This window comes from Dicentrarchus labrax, unplaced genomic scaffold (genome assembly GCF_905237075.1).
Source record: "Dicentrarchus labrax unplaced genomic scaffold, dlabrax2021, whole genome shotgun sequence".
NCBI classification, from domain to species: domain Eukaryota; kingdom Metazoa; phylum Chordata; class Actinopteri; family Moronidae; genus Dicentrarchus; species Dicentrarchus labrax.
The window spans coordinates 11,582,854-11,609,242 of NW_026136706.1; the positions used below are offsets into that span (position 1 = coordinate 11,582,854).

Sequence of the window (26,389 nt, forward strand, 5' to 3'; positions counted from 1 at the left end):
AACCTATAACAGACTTTTAGTTTAAATTTGTTTATTCAAACAAATGTCATCACTTTCTTTAAAAAAAATAGATAGGGAATCATTATTACCTTTTACAAATCCAATCTATTAACATTTTTACATATAAATAAGCAGATTTAAGTGCACAGTCCCATAAAAACATTACATTAAAAAGTTATTAAAACAGATCAACTATCTCAAAAGTATATACATAAACAACCAATGTGAAATATTCTACATAAAGAAACACATGGTCATGGAGTTAAACATGACTTCGAACTTTGAACTTGAGTCATTACAAACTGGTACTGAATTACTGATTGTAATGTTTATCTTTACCTACAGTCTAACACTGTGATTCAGTCTTGGCACTAATAAAATTGTGAATGATTCATATACTGTACAGAATAATAGTGTGACAGTATGAAGGCAGATTCACATGGTTTCACACATTTTGGTCATGGGTTGAATGTTAATGTTGTCATACCATGACCAGTAGATTAGCTAACGAAGGCAGATCTAATCCTGACAATTCTGCTTACCTACAAAAACAGCAGCCCACATAAATTATGCTGAAAACACATAATTCAACAGTATAAAGAGGTGGAAAGGGGACACAAGCACCACATATCCACTGTTGTCATTTCCAGTGAGACTTTTTCTACATCGTCTCTACAAAAGACCGAAAGCTCAGTGTTGCAGAATTAATTTGGAAGACTACAATAATTAAACAAATGTGCTGAAAGGAGAGGGCAAAACACATGTAGTTCATCTTTCCACTTTCATTGAGTTGCAAACACAGCATATGATGTAGTGCATGTAAAATCCATACTTATAGGACAAAATATGAAATGACTTTCAAACCATGAGCTTTTGAACACCACGGGCAATGGAGCAAGATGGCCCTCTGCCACCAAGTGTTGCCAGCAAGACATTAGAGTGTAACATAATAATTGGCCATGAAAGAAAATAGTTGGGGGCCCTTTTGTGTATAATGTCTGTAAACAATTTGGTGCTTAAAATAAAGTCTAAATCAAACTGATCCAAAAAGGCTCAGTGAAGCCAGGAAAAGGCGTGATTAAGTTCAAATTCAATACTGTATGTAATTTTCACTCATTCAGGCTGACTTTACCTGACTGTTAAAGCCTTCAGTGTAAAACCCAAATGGACATGTACTTGTGTCAACCAGTCCGTCTTAAACACAAACAAAACTAAAAAACAAGTCACCATTTAAAGAAAAAGGCTTCTAGATAAGTCATTTGTTTTTCCACAAAGTTCTAATGGGGAAGCAGTTTGCCAAAAAGGACTGAAGGGGGTTTCTCCATTGCTTTGTATTCAGCCCTGGTTAAAATTTCACTAGTAATTTAAGTGTAGTTACTGCCATGAAGAGGTTTTAGAGATTCAAATATGTGGATGCGCAGCATCTTTCCCCGTAGCAGATTTACAAGCCTCTTCCTGAAAGCTAATGTGTTACTTTAACTTTAACACAGCATGGTGAGTCCAGCAAAGGTTTGTCATTAAAACACATTCTGTGGTATTCTAACATAAGAGTACTGTGATCACATGTTATTTTAAAGGTAGTATATAACTGAGTATTTGTATATAGAGAACTATTGTGTTTTTGATTCCATGGCGATTGTCTTGGGCCAAAGTTTGGTTTCTCAGTTTCCAGGCATTTTTTTAGAATTACTTTTAGATCTGCTGAAAAAACTAAATTTGTTCTCATAACCAATGTTGTTTTAAGCGGTAAATCATCATAATAGATTAAGAAAATATATGGATTTATCAAAGATTTTTGATTTACCTTGACAAAGTGCACACTGATGATGCTTTGAGGAAAAACAATATGTTCAAAACTAGTTTTAGCTGTAAAAAGTATTGCTTCAAAAGAGGTTCTATCAATTTAAATATGAGACAAATAAATCCTCCAGTTAACCATTTTGACAAACTGGTATCCAAGAGCTGTATGTGAGTATCAAAGGATTCCAGTGTTCCTTTTTCTTGTTTGCCCTGAGCCTGGTGGCAGAGTACGATGGTCCAGTTACAGCTCCTCTTCACTTAAAACTAACCTAAAAGATAACAAAAAAAAAAAAGATTATCGAATGGTTCCATTGGGTTAGAAATATAAATACACTTTATAAATCTGTGAATCAAGCATACTTACTTTCATCGTCAGAATCAAAGCCAAAGAGTGCAGAACAGGTGTTAAGGGCTTGGTGTTTCTGTAATTCTTCTAAGCTGCTGAAGGAGGAAAGACATTTATCACAGCGAGACCTGATCTTTTGATCGGGGACCACGTTATTCTGCTGCTGCTCCTTTTCTGGGACAGGCTCAATCTTTTTCTTATTGCTCCAGTAAATATTTTTCCTCTGAGTGGCCTCATCACTGGACCTCCTCTTCCGCATCGAGAGCAGAGATTCATCCAGGTAGGTGGAGGGGGGCGGTCGGATAAAGGGGGCTTTGACAAAAGTCGCATAGGCGGGATCTTCAGGTTTGAAGGTTTTGTGCTCAGTAATGTGTGGCTCTCCCAGTTTCTGCTGGACTCCCTCAGACAAAGTGGACAAATCCTCAAGGTCTCGGACATTCAAGGGGTCCCACTCCATGGGCGTCCTTTTTCGACATTTCCTACTTGAAGTTGCTGCAGCACCAGTATGGGAAGTGGAGATCTTTCCCTCTGACACTTGGTTTCCTGTGTTCTCCTCACATCCGTTGATGCCGGCTTTCTCTGAACAATTATTAGATCTAGACAGGTCTTGATTACTGTCCATTTCGCAAGGATGATCTTCAGTTTCGTTGAAAACCTCAAGATTAGAGGCCTCAACATAATCAAGGGTGGGACTTTGCCCCTTTTTACTCTGCAGCCATATCTCCTCAACCTTCACTCTCTGCTTCCACGGAGCTTCAGCATTTTGCTTCTGTCTGCTGGGTCCCAACTCTAACTCCTCTCTTTGAGGCACTGGGATGTAGTGTCTCCATTCATGGTCATAGAGACCTTGAAGGCTAGAGAATAGCTTCTCACAGTCCGTGAATGGACACTGAGGTCTGAAGGGCTGATGGGTACTGACATGGTCCTTTAATTCCTGCAGAGTCAAGAAGCGCTGGTTACACTCCAGATGGTAGCAGAAGTGCTGGAGAGCAGTATCGTGGAGCTTCATGTGGTCCTTATAATGCGGGAGAAACTGTAACTGCCTGTTGGAAGAAAGCACAGTCAGCACAATCAGCTCTACTCAAAAACATTTGCAGGAAAGAATCTTTAGCAAGACTGAATAATAAAACTTATTTTGAATGTTCAAAGAGAATGCTGAAATTTGAAAACAATTCTTGCACATTTTGTTTTGATTTTAGTTTTGTACAGTAAGCTTGTGTTTATTATAAGTTAAAAAGAAAGAGGAAGCATATCAAATGATGAACTACTAACTATTGTTACACCCCTAGCTGGCAGACAACTAGACCCATGTTTGATGTGATCCTGTATTTGCCTTCGGCAGTTTGCAAACATCAACCACTGGCTAATCTTTAAAGCTTTGGAATAGTAAAAAAAAAAAAGAAACATAAATTTAAGCTTCCAAAGATGCTGCTTTAATCTATAAAGATGTGTTGTCATCATCCTTCATGTTTGACATTATCTGACACACATGAATCTACTCATTAAATAGCATTGCATTAATAAACAACATTTTTGCACCGAGGCTGTTCCTTTCTGTTTTTTTTTACACAATAAAAGTATAAAATTGTCAGTGTCTGGGGGGAGATTCTCTCTCCAGTGTTTGTTGCTTCAGTGCTGACTGTTTATTTCTGACTTTTCTACATCTTTTGTGTCGATTACATGACTTAATTACTCTCTATTGGCTGGACTTTTGTCGCGCTTGCAGTGGCGTGTTGAGTGTGGTTGTGTTGTATCAATAAAGCTCAACATAGCTGATACCAATCAGTTAAAACATCCCTTGATCACCAATTGTTGAGATCGGATCGGGACCTCTGCATAGTCAGACACTTTTTAAATAACAGAGCAGATAAACATGCAAAGTGTCCTATTAAACTCTACATAAAGAAGTGTGTGATGCGCGATATACTGTACGTCTTACCTGGAGCATAGAGTGCACTTGTGCTTGGCCCAAACAAACGTCTTCTCCAGCACTTTCTCTTCGTTAATATGGCATTTGATAGCATGCTTTGTTAGCGTGGAGCTGATCCTCAAGAATACTCTATCACAGGACTCTGAGGGGCACAAGTGATATGTGATGTTCACACCGAAGCCGTTCTCTCCGGCTGGCTTCTCTGCCCCCTCTCCATCTCCCTCCTTCTCCGTCACAGATGGATCTCTTACTACCACCAGGCCATTGTTAATGACTACCTGCTCATCCTTGAAGTCTACCTGCTTGAATATATTTGCGTTCGGGTTCTTGCACTTTTTGTGAAGCACAGATGTCTTTTTGATGAGAGTGCGGAGGTTCCTGATGATTCGATCTTCCCTCTTGAGGCTTGACACTTTCGTTTTTCCTCTGGGTTTCTGTTCAGGAGTTTCCTCATCAGAAATGGAAGTTGGATTTTCATCCTGAGGCTGGCTCTCATTTTTTACATTATCTGCTATTCCATTAGCAGCTGGCGTGTTCATAGAGCATGGCTCCTTATCAGGGGGTTTCTGCTTGCACATTTCATCAATGTGGTCTAAAATATGCTTTTTGGCAAAAGGAAGTTGTTTAAAGCGTTTCCCACAGAGTATACATCTTAGTTTCCTGCTCTTAAGGTGTGAGAGAGCATGCCTCATAACATTCAAGCCTTTATAGTCTTTGCGGCAGAAGTTGCAGTGGTGCATCAAGTGAGCATATTTTTGAGTACGGAGTACTCTGTCCTTCCACGTTCTCTTGGTTATCACCTGGAGAAAAGACAACAAACCATAGAAATCAGTGCTATGAGGTCAACAGAAAGTCAGCAGAACAGCAACAAAAAATCCAAAGAAAAGGCAACTGAACCCCCTCATGTATTTCTATTTTTCTTATTGATATGCAGTGTCAATTCATGTCAGTATTAGGTAAGTATTTTTCCTGAATAACTGTTTTCCCATTCTACTGCAACACAGTTTATTCAAAGCAAAATGTTGCTAATAGATCATCTAACAAGTAAGATAAATATACTGATTTGGAATACATGTGACCAGTAATTATAAACCTACAATATTGAATTCCTGGAAGGGTAATTACAAACAACTGACCTCTGTTTTTGACACTTCTTTTTCAACTGTGGGTTGGGGCTCCTGTTCTGTATCGCCATTCAGCCCCTCTGATTCTGAGGATTCAGGAGGTTGCACTTTCTCGCTGTCAGGCTTTTTGGATTTAAGAGAGTAGCTGTGTAACAGTTCTATTGGACAATCCAATAACTCTAAGGGTGGACCATCGAGCTCAGGATCAGCATCAACAGCAGGAACAGCAGCTTGAGGCTCACTAGGAGGACCCTCACAAAGCTTATAACCAAACTGTGTTTGAGATTCCTCTGGGGTGCTACCACAGACAAAGTCAGTATGTTCTTCAAGTCCATTTTCCTTCTCAAGATCAGCCATCTGCTCATGTTTGATCTCGTTATGTTCATACTCTTGTTTAAGTTCATTCTCCAAGTGAGGCATATCAAGCTCTTTGTCCTCTGTGTCAGTCATCTCCTCAAAACCAGACTCCTCCTCTGAAAGGGATATTTCATTATCAGGGTAGGAGAGTTCCAGTTTTGGTAAAGGCTTCCGTCCTCGTTTTTTCCCTTTAACTTTGACCTTCTTCTCTTTAACTGCCTGGACCTGCTCCAGCTTTGGAAGACCCTGCAACCATCTCTTCTTCCTACCTTTCCTTTTGAAAATTTGGCTCTTTACACATCTAGACAAGTATTCTCTCTTGCGGTTTAGAGGGGGTTTTACAGAAGGTTTTTCCATGTTAGTGTGATTGCGTCTTAGTGAATACACAGGCTTATTGCCTAAAGAGGTGGATTTGAGATTGTATTTGATCTCTGGATCATCAACCATGTCGACCTCAACGTCAGACTTAGAGTGTTTTCTCCTTTGCAACCCTCTCCTCCATTTTCTTGTCTTCAGAAGAGCATTATTCGATGGGGCAACATGCTTGTCTGTCCCTCCATCCACAGTCTGCTCTTCTGGAAGGTCTTGGTTCACAAATGCAACTTCAGTGCACTGGCAGGAATTTAAACCTTGAGAGCATGAGTGATTTCCACAATTGTTTATTAAGAGCTCTTCAACTTCCTTTTCCTCCTCCATCTCACTGAGAACAGCAGCCTTCATGACCTTGTCACTCATTAACTCCAAGCAATAATTCCTGAGGGTTAGAAGGTTCCAAAACTCAGGGTCAAAACACAGACGCTCTTTGATCATCTGAAAAACACAGATGTAAAAACAATGTTAGGCACAAATCATGATGCTATATCCAATATACATCATAAAATATATTCCCCTCTTCATCCCCTCCTACCTGCAGAATATGGAACCGAACATTGGTTCGGACAGGACTGTTGTGGGGATGCGGCTCCTGGTCAGGATGCATGTAAAGTAAGCAGACAGTTCGGTAAGCTTCCAGGCTGCGTTCCTGACAGAAGACCAGTAGGGCACATGCTCGACAGATCTCCAGGTCATGAGGCAGCAGGAAGGCGATGGTCTTGCAGACCAGGGACCGGGTAACGCTGTCAGCCTGCATGTCACACAACTGCAAGGTCCTGGCACAAAGCTCCACACAGACATGGACTCCTTCAACTCCCAGCTGTCCAAAAACAAACACACTAATGATTAAGACAACATGCTAGGTAGGAGAATAAAATGATTAAGGCAAAAATGACAAAACAAGAAATATACGTTCAGTTTAACAGCACAAGTCGGCACTATATACATTTTATTTGTTTAACATAAAGGGATAATATATTTAGCAATATATGAAAACAAAACAATAATTTTTGTTTAAACTTTGTGCTCTACACTTGATCACTGGCGGTTAAGCACCATAGTGAGGCTCTGTCTTCTTATGGAGAAAGTGACACCCAATCTCGGAACCAATCGGTTATCTTCTGACGACAATTTTGCCTCTGGGGACAATGTTTGGTGGGCTTCCGGTGACTACCTCTAAAGTCCAATTAGCAACTTGATATGTGAGAATGTCAAAAAGGCACAATTCAGCAAATCCCTATAAACAGATATCTGCATATGAATGCAGATATTTTTTTTTAAAGTGAATAAAAAGCTTAACTGTCATCAGACGATAGCCAGTGCGTTCCGAGATTGCATTTCAGCCAATCCCTCCTACCTCTTTTGCTTTCTACACAGAATGTTTGTTTACCTGCATGCAACAAAAGTCAATATGTGATTGGTCAATGCTACTTACATATACTTATATACAATACTACTATATCCTCCTCAGGTATGAGGCATGAGTAATATTCTTGTCAGATTGAAGTGTTTTCAGTTTGTTCACAAACGTTTCAGATGCAAGAATATTTTGTTAATTATCGTATGTTCTCAGGAACATAAAATGGAAAAGATGATGTTGTGATGTCAGTTGCACCTCAGTAGTGACCAGTTTGATGAAGGGGAAGATGGCTCTGACGTTAGTAGCAGAGGAAGCCAACTGCAAGCACTCAGCCAGGAAGCCTTGTCTGGAGGGATGGGCCCTAAGATGCAACCTGCTCCAGATAAACACCAGGTCCCTGCAGGAGGTAGCAGATGAAAAGTCAAAGACATGTAGCTCAGTTAGATGTTAATTAAGCAGCAACTGTTGTAATTCCTAAGTCAGTAAACAGAAGGGTTACTGAACCAAATAGAAATAAATTAAACTGTGCATCCTGCCAACAGCTGCCCTCATACACTTGAGTAAACACTGGGTAATTGACAGAACATGAGAGGATAGCTCAGTGTAGTAGTGTTGTGACGTACGGGTCTGAAGGTCTTTCTTACCAGATGTAGTACATGTCTCCATTGTGTAGCTGCTGGGTAAGGAAAGCTTTACACAGCGACAACAGAAGCTCATCTTTTTCAACACTCTCCGTGTTGCAGATGATCTCCACTGCATCACGGCCATCTATTTCTGCCATCTGAGGAATAAGAAATGTAGAAGAAGACACATGCATCAAAAATACACCAAATACAAAGTAATTCAAAATACATTACAATAAAGAAGTGATACCAAAAATACAAGAATAATCTGTTCAAATGGCAGCTTGTAATTACAGGTTCCGTTCATAGTCATTTAATATAGAATCATAATGAGTTGAGTTTTAATCATTTATCAAATTATTACTGGTTTATTTATATATTTGACTATTAATATCATAGTCAAATATTTAGAGAGCATGGAATTCATTTTCTCTGTTTCCCAGTTTGACTGGTGCAACAACAGTATTTATTTTTCTTGATTTTAAGTATCACCCTTTATACCAACCCCATCTCTGCCATCTGAAGGGGCGAACATATTATTTGTCTTAGTCTCTTACCTCCTTGTGAAGGTGTTCATGCAGTGAGGCCTTGTAGAGGCATGTCAGGTAGGCCTGGTGGAAGTACAGATGCTTTCCAGCGTCACGATTTTCCAGACAACTTTTTGCCAGGGCCTTAGCCTCTTGAATTCTTTCACAGGCCTGCAGATAGCGAACCCGCAGCTCAAAGAACACTGGCAGCTCTGAGCTCAAGTAGTCTTCAACTGCATGGGAGGAAATTGCATGTGTTAATGTATATGATATGGGGATATTTACATACAACCATGAGGTAATGTCAAATAGTGTAACACTGATGTTGGTGTCATTAGAAATCTAGACTAGCCCATATGTTTTTTGATCTCTGATATAATGGCCAAGTGTTTCATGTATTGCACATGTTTAGGTACTGGTATATTGTTTAGGCATAACATTAACATCATTTTAAGAAGCATCATATAATCTGTTACTTGTTGTTTTTTTTGTCACAAACCTTTGCAAACTTTAGCCACATTCATGTAAAATCAGGAAACAATTGTTGTATCTCAACTAATAAGCTTTTGAAATGTGACAAACAGTGACTATCAACATAAAATGTTACCAAATATTTTGATAGCTTTTAGCCATGACAGCCGAGAGAGCCTGCAACCCAAATTTGGAGAATGATCAATGATCTCAGAGACGTTTTTAAAAACAGGAATAAAAGGATAGGGAGAAAAAATCTGCTACATCATTCTGAAACTGAACTGATGTGCAGCAAAGCTAAGCCTCTAGTATATTCTACTACCCTGACACCATCTGTTCTGGAGTGATTTTGTACTTGGGATCTGCATTCAGCAGTTATTGAGATCAAATCCATCAAATCCACAGAAAAGAGCAGCAGCTGAGTGTGATTGTGATTAATGTATGACTGACAGGAAGGAGAAGCTAGAACACAACGTGTCACACCCCCTCAATGTGGTGTTCTCTGTGTGTACGCGTGTGTATCAGCTGTTAAATATGGTCCTGAGCCTACCCTCTTTTGGTGGCAAGTCTGCCTCCTTCAGGATTCCTTGCAGCACTGGATTCTCCCATGGGCCTCCTGCTTTGATGATCAGCTTCACATGCTGAAGGTAGATGTTCCTGTGCCGCAGGAGCTGAGAGTGGCACTCCTGCAAAGAGTGGTAAAAATGGCTTCATTAAGATTTTCTGGAAGAACACGTTTGGTGGCATGGCTAAATCACAACAATGACTTTCAGTATACATGGGTAAATAACTGCCAAAGAGCGCTGCTTTAACAGAGGCTGACTGGCAACGTGTGACACCCTTAAGCTTGTGCTTCTAGAGTTATGTTTTTATGGACACTTTAGGAATCATTAATATGTAACAATTCTTAAATGGAGTTTGGCACCAGGAGTTGCGCCAAGCTGTGTAGTGAGAACAGTACAGCAATCTGAAGACTTTGAAAGTCATGCACTGGGACTGAGGCATAACTTGTATTTAACGCTAACAGCTAACTAGTGGCAGGTCCAGAAGCTGGGTCTTATGAAAGTGTGTTGTGTGGATCAGAAAACAGAGACAGTGGGCCAGTTTTTGTCACCTGAAAGGAATCAAGGATGTCTTTTAAAGGCTTTTCCACAAATTCTTCTTTGCTAAAAAACAGCATCAGTTCAAAGAAGCTCCTGAAAGACAATGAGAGGAAAAGTGAGACAACATCTTAATCAGTAAATGTGCCACTATTGAGTAGCTCATTAAAGTAAAAAAAGCTTTAGTTTTAGTTTTTAACAAAAAAAAAGGTAAGCTCCAGCATTGCCATTAACAACATGCAAACCAGGCTGCCATGTTCTGTGCGGTATATGGTTTAGGTTTTTTTTTATTGGAACCTCAATGTCTATCAATGTAAACGTTAATGACTTACACTCTTAAACACTGATTTGCCCTTTTAATTTTCTCTTAATTATTGTAGCTTTGAAGTTACAGAAAAGAAAGTCAATGCTGTATAGAGCTGTAAGACAACCAGGGATGGGAAATATTAATCAACTAGCCAAACAAATGCTGGTCAACATCAAAATTAAAAGATTCATTCATTCTGGTAACAATTACTAAAATAAGAGTAGAAAATACAGTATGTTTTTCCCAGTAATAGAACTTCTTACAACGCCAGACTGCTGAGAACGTAGTGGATGTGTTGACAGTCATCAGGGAAAGCTTTGGTGGCTTTGGTAAAACTGCACAGTGCAGTCCACAGCACCTTCAGTTGAGGGAGAGGAACTTGCCATTGCCCCGTGTACTCCTCTACCAACTGTGCAGGAAGAACATAGAAATGTAGAATAACACAAAGACATTAAAACATTTGGTCATAACATTTATAGTCAATCCAGTGAAACATTGAGCACATTCATACATGGTTTATTTCAGTGTGCTTAAGTATGTTTACTTGTAAGTACAGAGAGGTAGGGGTTTTCAATGGAGACAAATAACTTTGATCATATTGGAACTAATAACATTTAATCACATCATGTGCCTGAAATTCATTCTAGTCTGTAGCTTAATATGCTAAAGGAATCACTGCCTGGAGTGCATTACATATTAGTGGGTAATCTATCATCTGATAAAAAGGAAAATTTAAATATTGTTATTGTTGCAATTAGAAATTACAGCCAATAATTAACCTCTACTAAAACTATGCTCATTTAGCAGTGAGCTGACTGGTCAGAAAACTAGACTATTCAAATTGGATGTATTTTATTACAGAGGGAACAGAGGGGGAAAATTCAAAAGTATGAAATTCCTAATCCAATATCCAGGTCCTTTTTTTTTTTAGCCCTACTGCACACTTACTGTAAATGGGGTGCTGCCTTCAAAAGGTTAATAAAAGTACTAGTTTGGGAGATTTGTATTGATCGGCCTCAACAAGTAGACACAAACACAGATTTGGCTGTGTGGTCCATCACAAGCACCTACCTAATCACATTAGAACAATTAAATTAAAACGTATTTACATAGTGTAAGTTAAATTATTGTTACTGGAATCATAATTATAACATTCCCTTTGCACAACACGACAAACAAACTCTAATAAATAATTTAATATCTGTGTTTTACTAAATATTTTACAGTCCATCGTGCTATTGCTCTGTTGTTACTGACATCTCCATGGTAACAGAGACCTCTCCGAAAGGTTGTGGATAGTGTAGTAACGTTGATTCAGATGGAGTAACGTTAAATCAGTATTTCTTCTGAACAAGGTAGGTCTGATTTCAGACTAATGCTTGACTTCAACAGGGGAATGTGCAGCGACAGTTCAGTCTTCATCGTTAACTAATGTTACTGCTTAATACATAACAACAAATCTAAGTTAACTTGCCTCTCGGTGACTGTAGTTACATCTTTTTGTATTAATTACCTAACTTGGCATTTTATCTCGCCTGGCATTTGAGAACAGGCTATGTAATGTGTTCCTTAATCTTTCAAACAAAGTATTATTAACAACAACCATTAGTTTCGAGAATCACAGCTCGCATGTTAACCTCATATCGTTAGCTTAGCTTAACAGTGAAGCTATGAAGCTGAGCATTATCAAATGTCAGGCAGATATCTCGCATAGTAAACTACCAGAAGTCACCTCGGCAGGAGCACAGTATATATGAATCTACATTTTAGTAACCACTGTGGCAACCAGCTGTGTTTCCGACGGGCTGTGCCACAGTCTTGGCTACACAACTGCATAAATAGAGCTAGTCTGGAGGCTAACGTTAGCTACCGAAGCTAGTAGCGTTAGCAATAAACAGACACCGACGAGGTGGAGCATTTCAAAATGGAGTTCAACATACCTCACAAAACTCAGAGCAATAGCTTTTGCTCCTCAGAGACGACTCGTCGCTGCAGTGTCTGTTACACAGTGTGTCCAGAGCTAATTCAAGCCCGTCTGTTTCCAAATCACTTTCGCTGTCCGCCATACTGTCTGCTGTATCCAGCGCATAGTCAGAGTTGCCAGGTTTGTAGAGGAGCATCCTTCTTCCACAACAAAACACTACCAACCTGGCAACCCTGCAATTACAGGCTAACAAATAAAGTTTTTTTTTTTTTTTTTTTTATTATTGACAAAGTATAAGAAACAGTCAGCTCCAGTCTTTTAAAATGCCTCCACGAAGGCAGGTTGATTAAATAAAAGTATTTTACTAATGGGCCTATTGACAGAATCACATTGAGACATTTGGCTATTTGTAGGCTGTTGGCAGTAGTGAAATATATTTGAGTATCTACCATGTCACTGTATGTGGCTGAGGTTAAGGTCAGAAGCAGACAGTTTCAGAAAAAAATACAAAAATATTAAAACAAAAAACAGCTCTTTGAGCCCTGTTGCCTAATTAGGAAGGTTTACATACACTCACAGTCAGTTATAAATAACACCATGTGTACAGAATAGAAAGCACAGGTGTCAATACAACAATGGCTCCATTCTTTCCAGTAAACACTGACTGGAGAAGTACATGTTTTTCTGTGACATGTCACAACACCTTTAGTTTTCCAACTCCAAAAAGTCATTTTAACTTAATAAGCAAATGTCCCTCCAATTGTTGTCAATACGAATACTGGTAACACCAACATCAGAGAACAGCATGAGTTCCCTGAGCAGTGTCCCTGTTTACTGTTGTTGAGGAGGGATTTGGGGCAAGAGTCCTGAGAACACCAGCAGTTCTTCTAGGACATGGACAACTCAGAGGCATCCCGGAGAAATAGAGAAGACATTGCTTCCTTTTTGCCTGGTGCCTGTATAGATCTGATCCCTGAGGAATGTACAGTACATACAGCTATGCTGCTGCAGTTGTTTGTGTGCTACTGTATGCAGACAGACTGGGCAGCAAGCCACTTTCATAACAGATGTGGGCTCAGTGGGTTTGTATCAGCACTTCACACGCTTGTGTTTATGTGGACACTCTAGCCTATACATTTTCCTCAGTGCATGTGATGCCCACTGGTTGTACTGTTTCCTGCACAGGGTAAAAAAGGGATAGTGTGCACTTCCACCTAAGCAACCGTTCTTAGTGAAGCTCTTGACTGACAGGTAAATCAGAAGAGGCTGGCTGCAGCATGTGTGTCAAAGGAAGCACATTGCTGTCTGCATCCACTCCACAAGAAGATCTGGAACTGGGAATTAAAAATGAGTGAGAAAAGGTGGAAATAAAAGTGACTTTTTTATTCTCTTATTTTCAAAATAGATGATGCTCATTACATAAGTTTGATAAGACAAGAAAATGAATTTGTATGTCTATGTTAATGAAGGCTTACTACTGTCTTTGACAGGAGGGTAAGAAAAGGTTCACTATCACATGTAGGCGAGAGTGAATTTAGGCATTTAGTTTTGGTGTGATTTTCTCTTTTGGGATATTTATCAATTAAATTCATAAGCAAACATATAGTTTTGAACATAGCCTATGAGACAGAGAGGACATGTGCATTAGATTTTTTGTTTTATCACTTTTATTTGTTTGATTGGTGAAGCCTGATGAACATATTCCCAGATTCATGAATCCCTTTTCATAGTCAGAGAGGGTGGTGCAGTTTATCACAGCCAACTGGAAGGTCTGCTGTATTTCTGCTAGCCACAAGGGGGAGTCATCACATTAGACTATATCGTGTCTGTTACATGTAACAGTCAGCGGACTAGAATATAAGGGTTGCAGAGTATCATAACAAGATTAATTTACACATGCATATGATCAGTGAGTTATTGTTTCCATACACATGGGGGTATACTGTACTCGTATCACTCACTTACCAAATCTACTCTCAGAAAATCATCATTAACTCAGATAAGAACAGGAGAACATCATTCATATGTGAACAGTTTATTGTTGATTATTGAGACAGTGTGATACAAAGAATTTAACAGTATACAAATACTTCTCATACTGTCAGAGATGTAAGTATATGACACACCTTGTATTATCTCTCAGGCATACAGTACACCCTCACACTTGACTCATCTGCAATATTTTCATCAACATATCATGTGCCCTCTTGGAGGCAGTAAAGAAATAGTAGTTCTATTCCTAGTACTTGAGTGGGATTAATGTAATGAGGATTTCTCCACCAGTTGTTTTCACATTCATTACAACCTAATGCTGGCCATGGCGTGGGAGTGAGATGGGATGAGGTGTTTAATGGCTCCAGGATATATAAATAAATAAGTACCGTAAGAAAAAATAAAAAGGAACATAAAAGGTTGTGCAAAAACTTCAATTAAAGTGGCAGTGTCTTTTAGAACCTGTAACCCTAGGATCTTAAGCCTTCTTCAAAATGTAACCTTTTGTAGTCAAAGCTAAATTGTTATATTGGTCCCAAAGTGTTTTTTCTTTCTTTTGTATCATTCAGAATGTGTTATTAATATAGGATGATTTGGTTCTTGATCATAAAACATTTTCTTCACATTAAAGTCATTATTTGCTGTTAATCCTAAACATTTCAAATGTTCAGCATTGTGAAAATTATGAAAAGCAGGCAATAACTCTTTGCATTGTCAAATGGATTAAGCCAATATCATTGCCATTACCTGACAATACCTCATATTATTTTATATTTCTTGGAATGTTTTGTGTGGCTGAATACATACCACCTCCAGCAACTATTTCTGTCAACAATCAGATGTAATGTTATGTCATGGCCACAGAAAGTCACAACTTGGTATGCTGTGGTATTTTACATATGTTTTGTATTTCAGCCAGCAGCTTGGACTAGATAGAAGGGAGGTCATTAGCTGGAACAGACATAATGGTCAGCTATTTCAAGACCTTTAAATGGGGCTGATCACTAATGCTCTGAACCCAGACCTTAAAAAGGTCAGAGATTGCCCATTTTCTAAAAACCAACCATGTCATTGTCGCTTCAAACACACCAATTAACATCAAGGAACTCTCAGGCCGTTCTATTAATAGCAGGACTTGGATTTCAATGTGGAACTTTGCTGCAAAGCTCATTGCTGAGCTGATGCAATTTAGGCTGTTGGAGTGCCTTGTGGAGTGTCTGGAAATGGGTGTCAGTCCTTTTCCTCTTTGAGATTATTATCTTTCAGGCACTCTGAAGTCAGTATTCAGTCAGAATTCTCTGACCTCCAGCCTTTAGTTTGTCTCCTCCCGGTTACAGTACACATATGTGTGGTGGTGTTTAGGTATGATCATGCATAATTGTAACCATCAGAGGTAATGACTGCACCTAACAAGTCTTTGGAAAGCTTTTTTGAAGTCTTCATTAAAGATGGTGTAGATGAGGGGGTTGATCAGCGAGTTGAGGTAGCCTAACCATGTAAGAAAGTCAGCCATCTCCATCGAAGTACTGCAAGAACCGCACGTGTTGACGATCACCTCCTTGACAAAAAATGGCAACCAACAGATGACAAAGGCCCCTATTATCAACCCCAACGTGGATGCCGCTTTGCGCTCCCGTGAGCCTGAGATCCGTGGCCCTTGGTAAAACTGGCTCCGACGTGACTCACTACGTGACTCACTACGCGACTCATGCCGGCGCGACTTGCACTGGAAAGCCTTTACTGATGCGCGCACACGTTCACGTGGAGGCTCCTCCGTTGAGGGTTCAGAGAACGACTTTTCTGGTGGGCTTATGGGCTCTGGACTTCGAGGTCCCCCATCGCCGACGTCATCTCCAGCAGGGTAGGATGACGGTATCATGCTCCCATTGGTCATACATGAGTGGCGGCTAGCCCGGCTGGCTTCCCTGCGCATATAGAGGGTTTGAGCAGCCCGGTAGATTTTGTAATAGAGGATGAGGATGAGAAGTAAGGGGATGTAGAACGCTCCAAGGGTGGAGTACAAGGTGAAGGCCATGTGATGGTGGATGATGATGCATTGGTCTTCCTGCTCTGCATCCTCACTATAATGCCGCCATAGTAGAGGAGGAAGTGAGATGAGGATGGACAAGAGCCACACCACAGCCACCATTGCTCCAGCCCTGGCCCCCGTGCGTTTGCGAGAGTACTCCACTGCATCAGTAATGGCCCTGTAACGGTCGATGGCGATTGCAGCAAGATGCAGGATGGAGCATGTGCAACAGGTGATATCCACACTTAACCAGATGGTACACACCACTTGGCCCATAACCCAGGTCTCTTTTTGGATGTACATGATACTGAAGGGCATGACCAGCACAGCCACCAGCAGGTCGGTCACTGCTAAGGAGCAGATGAGGTAGTTGGCTGGGTGATGCAACTTGCGGGTGACTGCAATAGCTGTGATCACCAGGCAGTTGAAGAATGTAGTCAGGATAGCCACTACAGAGAGGGTCACCGTGAGCAGGACCTTACTGGGAGGGAGTTTAGTGGTCTCCAGGGAGTCGTTACCACTGCTGTTTGTGGCAAACACCCCTTCAGTGCAATTGGGGAAATCCATTCTGAAAGAGAGTTGTGCATTAGACATAAAGGGAGCTTAAGGAAATAGTATTTTCAAAAATTCATTTTCAGAGGAAGACAAAAAATGTTGAGTCAATATTTGTTTGTGACTGCTGTGTATATTATTTGCTGCTGTTATTTAATATGATTATGATCTGGCATGGAATTCAATCAGTCAACATTTTAGTGCTATAAAATTCACAATGCAAGAATTGTACTATACTTCCCCCTCTCTTCTCCTTTCAGACATTCATAGCCAATGATTTATTTTGCTTTCTGCACTTCATACATAAAACATGTCAAAGTTTTTATTCAAAGTATGCTTTTAAAGATAATGGACTTCACAGACTGTGTTCAAGGTCTTGCCCACAGAATTTTTCCTAAAAGACTAAAAGTAAAAATCTAGGAATCCTACCTGTCTAGGCTCTCACGTGTTGCATCCGGTGGGTTCAGTGTGCAGCAGAGAGTCTGCTCTGATCTGTCCCGCCTGTTAGCTCTGCCATCACATCACCTCTGTCACTCATCAACACCTGAGGTAAAGAGAGGGAGGAAGAGGGAACAGAAGAGAGAAACAGTGAGAAAGAGAGAGAGACATAGGAAGGGACGTAAGATTGAAGACCGAAGACTTACTTAAAGCAACAGTACAAAGTAAAGTCAAAGTACAGCCAAGGACGAACACGCCTACACAAGATTAAAAATCACTGCAGATGCAGTGAATGCTTTTTCTAATGTTTGCATGAATGTTGTTAAGCAGCTGATCGATTGAGTATTCACCAGTGTGACTTCTGCTCTTCCATTCATGTCAGTCAAGTAACATAGTTCATTGGCTTGGTTATTAATATAAAAATCTTATGATTGGTTTATTATAAAATTAGAGTGTAAATGCTGTTTCAGATGCTTTTCAAACTCATTAACATTAAAATTGACTTTTTTGGAATTATTGGCTTGAAAGTACTTACATTTAAAGTCATACAACCTCTGTGTTGGCTGTTTCAATCCAAAAATATCACTCTATATATTGGAAATATATGTATATTGGCCAGTCCTAAATTTATTAACAGCCACTATGATTAAATTAAAGCACTCAGGTACGACAGTCATTGCAGCTCTCCTTCACTCTCCGCATTGCTCAGTATCCTGATGACTTGAGTGGGAACTGTTGCTATAGAAACACACGAACTACAGTACTTTTACTTAATGTGGTGATGGAGCAGAAGCAGCCAAACCCTGACTGTTGTCGGGTCTCTACTGAGACCGTTCGATTCCCAGGCGGTAGGTCCGGGGGTAGTTGGTGGGTGAGTGGGGTTGCAAGGCTGCATGACAGCTAAATGAGATAAGAGATTTCGGTTCACTTAACCCTAACACATGGCAAAGTGCCTGCTAATATAATTTGCTATGAAAACTTCCAAAGCTCCCTCTTAATAAAAAGGGTTCTTTTCAGAGCCTAAAAACGTTTTTTACGGTTGGACTATAGCCAACCCCTACTGGTACAATGTACTCTAGTATCCATTTATAAAAGGCTCCAGGTAGCATCAAATCTAGTTGAAATTGTGATGCATCATTTTCATCATCATTACCACATTAAGCACCTTACACAGTACAAATGTAGGTGAAATTCGCCAAGAGCAGTGAAGAGGCATATGATGAGTATTGTTTCACTACTTCATTCAAGGTGTGGGCATTGTCCATCCCTTAGCCAGACTGAGTCATCTAGGTGCTTAGTGTGATGGTTTAGCTTCTACCGTTTATAAGGCATACTGACACAAAGAACTATTTGGATTATTAGAGAACCATATCGGCGTATACATACATTTTGTTTATTGTACTTCAAATTATGTATACGTTGTGTTTTTCCTATGCAGTTTTCAGGAGATAAAAGTCTTATTTGCTTTGTACTGCTAATAGTACTAGAATTAGTCTTAAAAAAACAGCAGTTCCAATCTTTTTAGTCCTTTAGTCTTTTTTCTCAGACCAGGTACAAGAAAATTGCTTTATAAAATAAAGTTTCACCAAACACTCACACAAGCAAGATGAGATGAGTTGGGTGCAGTTCATTATGCTACATTGGCTGCAAAAATAAATTCAGAAAAACAAATGGTTTCACAGCTATTCCAGAACAAATTGCTTTGCTACTGTGAAGTGGACTACTGAAAATTATTTGTTTCTCTATACTCGTGATTTAAGTCTTTAAGGACAATAAAATTGCCTTCCTCTGTGTTACGATGCAGTTACACACGCCTTCTCATTTACCCTTGAATGAATTTGTAAGAAAGCCTTACAATACTTAATATGCAGATTCCTTTTTGCAGACAGATGATAATTACTGCTGCATTTCTGTTGTGCTCTCTGTCACTGCTCTCATATATTTTCATCCGTGCATCTGAAAATAGATTTTTTTTTTAGTATTTGTGCACATATTTATATTTAGTAACACTGTACAGGCACTGATGGGTGTGTGTCTGCATGCATGTATGTATATGCAGTGGCTGAAAGTATGCATTAACAGTGTCAGCCTGTCATTATCTGCAACAAAGAAATCATCTGCTTTTGTCTTGAAATTTTCTAAAACACAGGCTTTCTGTTCAAGGCCATCTGAAGATAAGCTCCAGTGAGCCGGTGCGAATCTGCTCTCTGCTTTATTCAGAATAAAACCCAGTGCCCTTGCATGAATTCAGCGAACAGGGAAAACAGCTTCATTCACTGACTGATAGGCACATTGTTTTAAAATTATACAGTAAAGTTTGCTTTTTATGGTGTTGCTACATTATTTTTTCATTAATTATCAACTTATTATGGATAGGGTGATAAGAAAAAACAATCAGCACACCCTGATACTGTTCAGTAATTTTTAATACAATCCATGATTTGCAATATTAGAAGATTTATTCAGCAAATAAAAACTGAAGTCTACAAATAACAGATTCGTGTTATGCAGATAACAAGGAGGCTGACAAACCAGAAACATGTTGAAAATATTTCCCCATCATTCAGAGAGGAAGATATAGAGATTAGTTTAATCCATCCTAAAGCAGTGTCTCTCACTCACAGCTCAAACACATATGCAAATAGACCAGCACATGTACAGGTGCATCTCAATAAACTAGAATATCATGATAAAGTTAATTTATTTCAGTAATTCAATTCAAAAAGTGAAACTCATATATTATATAGATTCATTGCACACAGAGTGAAATAATTCAAGCCTTTATTTCTATTAATTTTGATGATTATGGCTTACAGCTAACGAAAACCCCAAATTCACTATCTCAGAAAATTTTAATATTTCATAAGACCAAAACATTTTAATACAGAAATGTTGGCCTACTCAAAAGTATGTTCATATATATGCACTCAATAGCAGCGTGGCATGGAGGCGATCGGCCTGTGGCACTGCCGAGGTGTTATCGAAGTCCAGGTTGCTTTGATAGCGGCCTTCAACTCGTCTGCATTGTTGGGTCTGGTGTATCTCATCTTCCTCTTGACAATAACCCATAGATTTTCTATGGGGTTCAGGTCAGGCGAGTTTGCTGGCCAATCAAGCACAGTAACACCATGGTCATTAAACCAGGTATTGTTACTTTTGGCAGTGTGGGCAGGTGCCAAGTCCTGCTGGGAAATGAAATCAGCATCTCCATTAAGCTTATCAGCAAAAGGAAGCATGAAGAGGTCTAAAATGTCCTGGTAGATGGCTGTGTTGACTTTGGACTTGATAAAACACAGTGGACCAACACCAGCAGATGACATGGCTCCCCAAATCATCACTGACTGTGGACACTCCACACTGAACTAAAAGCAACTTGGATTCTGTGCCTTTCCACTCTTTCTCCAGACTTTGGAGGAAGACCTTGATTCCCAAATGAAATGCAAACTTCACTTTCATCTGAAAAGAGGACTTTGGACCACTGAGGAACAGTCCAGTCCTTTTTCTCCTTAGCCATGGTAAGACGCTTCTGACAGTTGTAAACCATGTCCTAGATACATCTGTGTGTGGTGGCTCTTGATGCACTGACTCCAGCCTCAGTCCACTCCTTGTGAATCTCCCCCAAATTCTTGAATTGTTGTTGCTTCACAATCCTCTCAAGGCTGCGGTTATCGCTGCTGCTTGTGCACCTTTTTCTACCAAACTTTTTCCCTTCCACTCAACTCTCTATAAATATGCTTGGATACAGCACTCTGAACAGCCAGCTTCTTTAGCAATGACCTTTTGTGGCTTACCCTCCTTGTGGAGGGTGGCAATGACTGTCTTCTGGACAACTGTCAAGTCAGCAGTCTTCCCCATGATTGTATAGCCTACTGAACCAGACTTAGAGACCCTTAAAGGCTCAGGAAACCTTTGAAGGTGTTTTGAGTTAATTAACTGATTAGAGTGGGACATTGTGAGTCTACAATATTGAACTATTACCAATATTCTAATTTTCTGAGATACTGAATTTTGGGTTTTCATTAGCTGTAAGCCATAATCAATCAAAATTAAAAGAAATAAAGGTTTGAAATATTTCACTCTGTGTGTAATGAATCTATATAATATATGAGTTTCACTTTTTGAATTGAATTACTGAAATAAATTAACTTTACCATGATATTCTAATTTATTGAGATGCACCTGTATACTGTTAACACACACACACAGACAGATAGACATACATGTACTGTATACATACAAACACCAACTTCCCTCACACTCTCTCTCCGCTTACAAGAGCTGGGAAGCTGCATGTGTCACATGGAGTACAATCTCTGAAACACAAGCAGTTTGGCCCGGGCATGACACGACACTGCCAAGTGTTGTTGTGAAGGAGGAGAGTTGTGAAAAAGCTGATAGTGTGACTGACAGCTCTGCAAAACATGCAAAATAGATGACTAACTGTAGCACCACAAGACATCACAGCAACTCTCATTCATTTGCTGGTCTCTCTGTCTGTTTATCTATTTTCATCTGCTGTATCGGTCTAATTTAGTGGTGAAGGTAAATGACAAAGGTGGCCAGAAGAAATATTACAAAGGGCTCCCTGTAAGGTAATGAAATACTGTCAAAGTAGATATGAATTCATTATGGGACAGAAAAGCACTCTTTATTAAAAACATGTTCATAATAAAGCAACATAATAAACAGTATTTCTATTGAGTGAACAAATAAGTAAAAGGCTCAGTATAGGGGTGACTACTTGTACATTTTCCTAATATTCAGTGTATTTTTTTTTTTCATTTGACTGTTTTGTTTTTATTCTTAATCCCATTTAGACAGATGAGATGACAAAGCTCCATATCAAAGATAAATAAAAAACGTAGTGAAGTGAAGACAATATATGTTCTAATAGCTAATTTATGTCTAATTTATAATGACTCACACTCACTGACCTGCATTTTGCCAAAGGGGCGATATAATTCTCATTACCCTGAGAGGGCTAAACTACTGTGATGTCCACTTCACTGTCCTCACTCATTGACCTGTGTCCTCGATTCAAGCTTGCCTGGATCACTTCATGCGTGTCACAGCTGGGGTTTCACTGCACAAGTGGACGCACACCATGCCTCGTCAGCTCTCGCTACCTGCTTCATGCAGATAGAGGTAATTTAGCTAGCTGGCGAGTTTCCCCCTGAGGACTGAATTTAATGGAACTGGTTCACGCACTCGCCAGATTCAAATGGGGTACAGGTGGTGCATTTTTGTTTGTTTGTTTGTTTGTTTGTTTTATTTCTGTACGCTTAACTACAGGTGTTGCAATGTCGGGTACAGTATATACAGGTGCAGGTGATGATTAGTGACATAATATCCGTTTTATGCTTGCTTCTCATTCATCAAAGTAAACACAGACTTTGTCCATAAAATGCATTAATTATTTTACTGCTGTCAGTGTTTGGTTTGAGTTTTGTAAACCAGCTTTAATTGCTATAGTTAATAAGTACATAACACACATTGGACATATATAAATATAACGTGAGACCGTACAGATGTTTTTGTTCTAGAGATTTTATCTGATGAGCTACTATAACTAACAGGAGCTACTATTCCTATTTTATTCAATGTCTTACTTCTAATTGATGATTCAGTAATTAATTAAATCTCAGAGAAGACTTCTGTTTTTAGATCTATCAGTCTAGTATCAAGATGGAAACCTCCTCAACTTTCTATGGCTCAAATCAGTGATATGAAGGGAAATACAATCGATACTCTGTCCAGTGATTTTGAGAAAGTTAAACTAAGTTGACTGTCAGTGTACACAAATGTTCATACCATTATCAAGATACAGTCTACATTGTTTCTTTTGTGGCAGTTCTTTTGTTCCTTCATATTTATGTATCTTTTATTTATTTATTACCATTTGAGTGTATATTTGGGTGTACACAGTATATATGTATATAGATATTCTCAAATGTAATTCTTTATTAATAATAATAATAATTATTTCTTCATTTGTTTCTTTTGTGTAATTTTGAATAGGGATGGGAGTGGGGCTTAATGACTGGAAGACTGAATAGGCCTTTGCAGTTGATGAATGCTTGTATGCTTGTATATTTATGTTACAGTGACTCATGTTTAGTAGCCTATTATGTAAAGGCTGATAATTCTCTGTCAATCTAATCTCTAGTATTGAAAAATAAAAACTTCATCACAAAAATTCACAAAATCTACTCCTTCTCCCTCAATGAAATATACAAAATCTGTGAATATTCATTCATCATTGTATGTGCACTGGAAGCTTCCAGTTACTGGACCAAACTAGTTGTTGTCACAAAATCATGCTATGGACATGTAAGCACACACATTAAACTCATATTTAAAATGAGCACAGACTAACTTTCCATCTCCAGTAGATAAATGTGAAAACCATCTAGTGTCAAACTCTGTACATACATCATTCTGCACTGTGAGACATCTAAGTGAAGTTAATAAGCAAAACATATTTTGAGTGTACGGGACTTAATGTGATGTTTGTATAGGCTGATGCATTTTATCATCTATTAGTAGCCTACTGTGCTAAAAAAGGATATATTGATCCTTCTTGTAGGTTTGTATATATGTATCTCTTGCAGCTGTTGTGCCCTACACTTAACCTCAAACCTCAAAATGCATTTATTACATAAGCTCCCTCGACTTTAATGCGGTATAGACTTGAACTGAACTGAATCATCTGAATGAAGTCATATCCAAGGCAGCAATTACAAATATCTACACTGTGAATGATTTGCTTCCGGAGAGTTGGTGACATGTGACAGTGCAGCTTATGTACAGCAGCTATAATCTTGTGTCAGTGCTCTGCTGCTGTCAGATCATATGTGAGTATGGAAGGAAAGAAGGTAAAAGGACATTTACAGAGGATGATGAATGCTCCTCTGTAAATGTATTATTATTTTGAGCTTATGTCACATAAAGATATGACTTTCACCATTAAATGTAAGTTTAGTTGAGGTCAAAGGCATCTGTCCACAGAAAGCACGCTTTCCTCTTTGAGTAATGAGTACATTCCAAGTTTATATTATACATTTCAAGTAACCCCAACACAGCTCATATTTTGGTGAGCATGGTCAAGCATGTATTTGGTGAGCAGTGAGTTAGAGAGATTCGGCGGGTATCTGGATCTACATCACCAACACTGGTTTAACGCGACTAATAAAAAAAGCAATAAATGCTGAGTTTATGATAAACAGTCTGAGTTTAAAATGAATGGGTAATTGTTGGTAGTGTCTGTCACTGACAGTTTCTTTCAGACTCCATGAAGGCATTCCCATTCAATTTATTGAGTCCCTTTGAAGGCAGCATGGCTGGTAGTATGTTTGATCCGCGGTCTTTAATTTGAAAGCACTGCATCAAAGCAGATTGTCAGTAAACACACTGATTCACTGTTTATCTCGATTAAAGGATGCAGGGCTTTAAAATGTTTTACTTTGTGGCAGACAGCAATACACATAAGGGTCTTTAAATCAAAGTATAGCAAGACAATCACAAAGCACACATAAAAGTAGTCAGTTAATTCTGCATGTATTGAATACTGTATTCTTGTTTCTACAGTACAAAACTCCATTTGGGAGATGGTGACAATGTGGGGCGCACAGTTGTTTTAAAAGTGAACATCCTGACAACACAACTGCCCAGTCCCACCAATCATGTCCGTGTCCTCATCCAAATCACCACTGTGGGGAACAGCTGCACATAGATCGACTTCTATTGACGTCTGCTATTATCCAGGTATAATGGAGGTTAATGGAGACCTATTGGGCCATCTCAAAATCACAAATTCCAATTTAAGATCCCTTTGGGTCCCTCGGAATTATTGTTGTTTCTCTTCTCCTTAGAATTGCACTTTAGTAGTCTGTTAAAACTTTTGTTTATATATATATATATATATACACATATTTAAATGTGTGCATTCAATAGAACAAATTGGTCTTTTAGCATTATTTTCAATGTCTTTATTTATTTTGTTATTATGTAAATGCATAGTAGCAGACCTGCATGTTTGCCATGTTGGGGAAGTGACTTCAAGTGACTACGTTTTTAATCTGCTTAATCATACCGCATGAAACAGTATGATGTGGTGCTCACACAGATTTTCATACTTCATACTAGTTTAAAATATGTTTTGACAACAGCCAGAACTTCCATTATGGAAATGTACAAACACTTAAAATTAATTAACCTGCTGTGAGCTCCCTGAGTTGGAGCACTAATCTATTTGCAAAAAATCCTAGAAAGTGTGTAGCTTGGGAGAAACTCAGAAGAGGTCAGAGTATGCATAGTATTGCCTTCATTGCATATTGCAGCTTAAGGGTCTATTTTATTTTTAAAAATTAAGATGAGACTCAGGGATGTGAGTCTTTACACAAAAGAAGGAAACAAATCCAGATATGAGATATTGTATAACAGGAAATAGTGTATTTATCTGGGGATAGTGTTGTAAGTGGTTATATTTTACTTAAAGCTTCTAAATTAAATATAATTATTGAATCTGAATCTGACACATGATCTGCATCATTTACTTCAAATAAATCTGTTTGCCTACAGCAACTGCCAGGAGAGAAGCAGAAGTTGTTATCTCTCACTAAATCCACTAAATCAAAAGATCCACATGATATTTTGAGTTAATGAGAGTATTTATTTAAACATTCAACATAGAAGGTGGGTAGCTGGATATAATGAAGTGCCTGACACACAAATGTTACAGTTATTAGGGTCACTAAATCGTGCTGTTAAAGGGGAAAGGTGCTGTCTTCAGGAATTAAAATTTAACTCCCATGGAGAAGAAGCAAGATTAGATGCCCCCCTGAAGAAAATATCAGGATCAAAAACAATTTCATGAGCAAATTATTTTTGTCTTTCGAAACTGCATGGCCCCTTAGCACTGGGAAACATAAGCTGCCAATACACAGCAGCCACATATCCACAGCTAATGAAGTTGTTCTGGCAAATGTGTTGGCAAAATATGCCAATGTGCACATTATTGTTAATTTGTGTTCTGGCCACCTGATGTGTGAGGTGTGATAATCAGTTTTATTTTAGTTCCGTTTTGATCCCACCAGCAATTAAGAAAAAAATGTCTCAGTCTTTAGCTTGACAGATGC

General features: G+C 39.0%; 2 protein-coding genes and 1 long non-coding RNA gene across 4 annotated transcripts in view; 1 reads left to right on the top strand and 2 right to left on the bottom strand.

Moving 5' to 3' along the window:
- Positions 1-14: 14 nt before the first annotated feature.
- Positions 15-12,819, bottom strand: LOC127365466 (zinc finger protein 654). Its single transcript, XM_051403564.1, has 12 exons — positions 12,258-12,819; positions 10,581-10,726; positions 10,025-10,106; positions 9,461-9,596; positions 8,470-8,672; positions 7,934-8,070; positions 7,545-7,686; positions 6,465-6,749; positions 5,213-6,367; positions 4,086-4,876; positions 2,165-3,189; positions 15-2,069 (listed from the first exon to the last, which is right to left on the bottom strand). The coding sequence occupies exons 1-12, from the start codon at positions 12,435-12,437 to the stop codon at positions 2,065-2,067; spliced, it is 4,287 nt and encodes a 1,428-aa protein (XP_051259524.1). The 5' UTR covers positions 12,438-12,819; the 3' UTR covers positions 15-2,064.
- The window catches only part of LOC127365469 (uncharacterized), a 15,098-nt gene continuing 307 nt past the window's right edge, over positions 11,599-26,389 (top strand). The window contains exons 1-2 of the long non-coding RNA XR_007885213.1: positions 11,599-11,672; positions 24,840-25,016. This is a non-coding gene — a long non-coding RNA (uncharacterized LOC127365469). The remainder of the gene's footprint in view (positions 11,673-24,839; positions 25,017-26,389) is intronic.
- Positions 14,569-26,389, bottom strand: part of htr1fa (5-hydroxytryptamine (serotonin) receptor 1Fa) — a 22,594-nt gene continuing 10,773 nt past the window's right edge. Inside the window, exons 2-3 of one of the 2 annotated variants that reach the window (XM_051403567.1) lie at positions 17,244-17,358; positions 14,569-16,830 (exon numbers count right to left, since the gene is read on the bottom strand). In XM_051403567.1, the coding sequence (XP_051259527.1) occupies positions 15,621-16,829 (1,209 nt within the window). In that variant the 5' untranslated portion in view covers position 16,830; positions 17,244-17,358 and the 3' untranslated portion in view covers positions 14,569-15,620. Of the gene's footprint in view, positions 16,831-17,243; positions 19,786-26,389 lie in introns of those variants that run through there. The other variant, XM_051403568.1, reaches the window with a different exon arrangement.

Bases quoted from the DNA above. Each gene is read 5' to 3' on its own strand.
- LOC127365466 (XM_051403564.1), bottom strand. From the start codon at position 12,437: ATGCTCCTCTACAAACCTGGCAACTCTGACTATGCGCTGGATACAGCA. The intron at 10,727-12,257 runs GTATGTTGAACT...CTTCCTGCACAG, and splicing joins ATTGCTCTGAGTTTTGTGAG to TTGGTAGAGGAGTACACGGG. The intron at 9,597-10,024 runs GTGACAAAAACT...CACTCTTTGCAG, and splicing joins ACATCCTTGATTCCTTTCAG to GAGTGCCACTCTCAGCTCCT.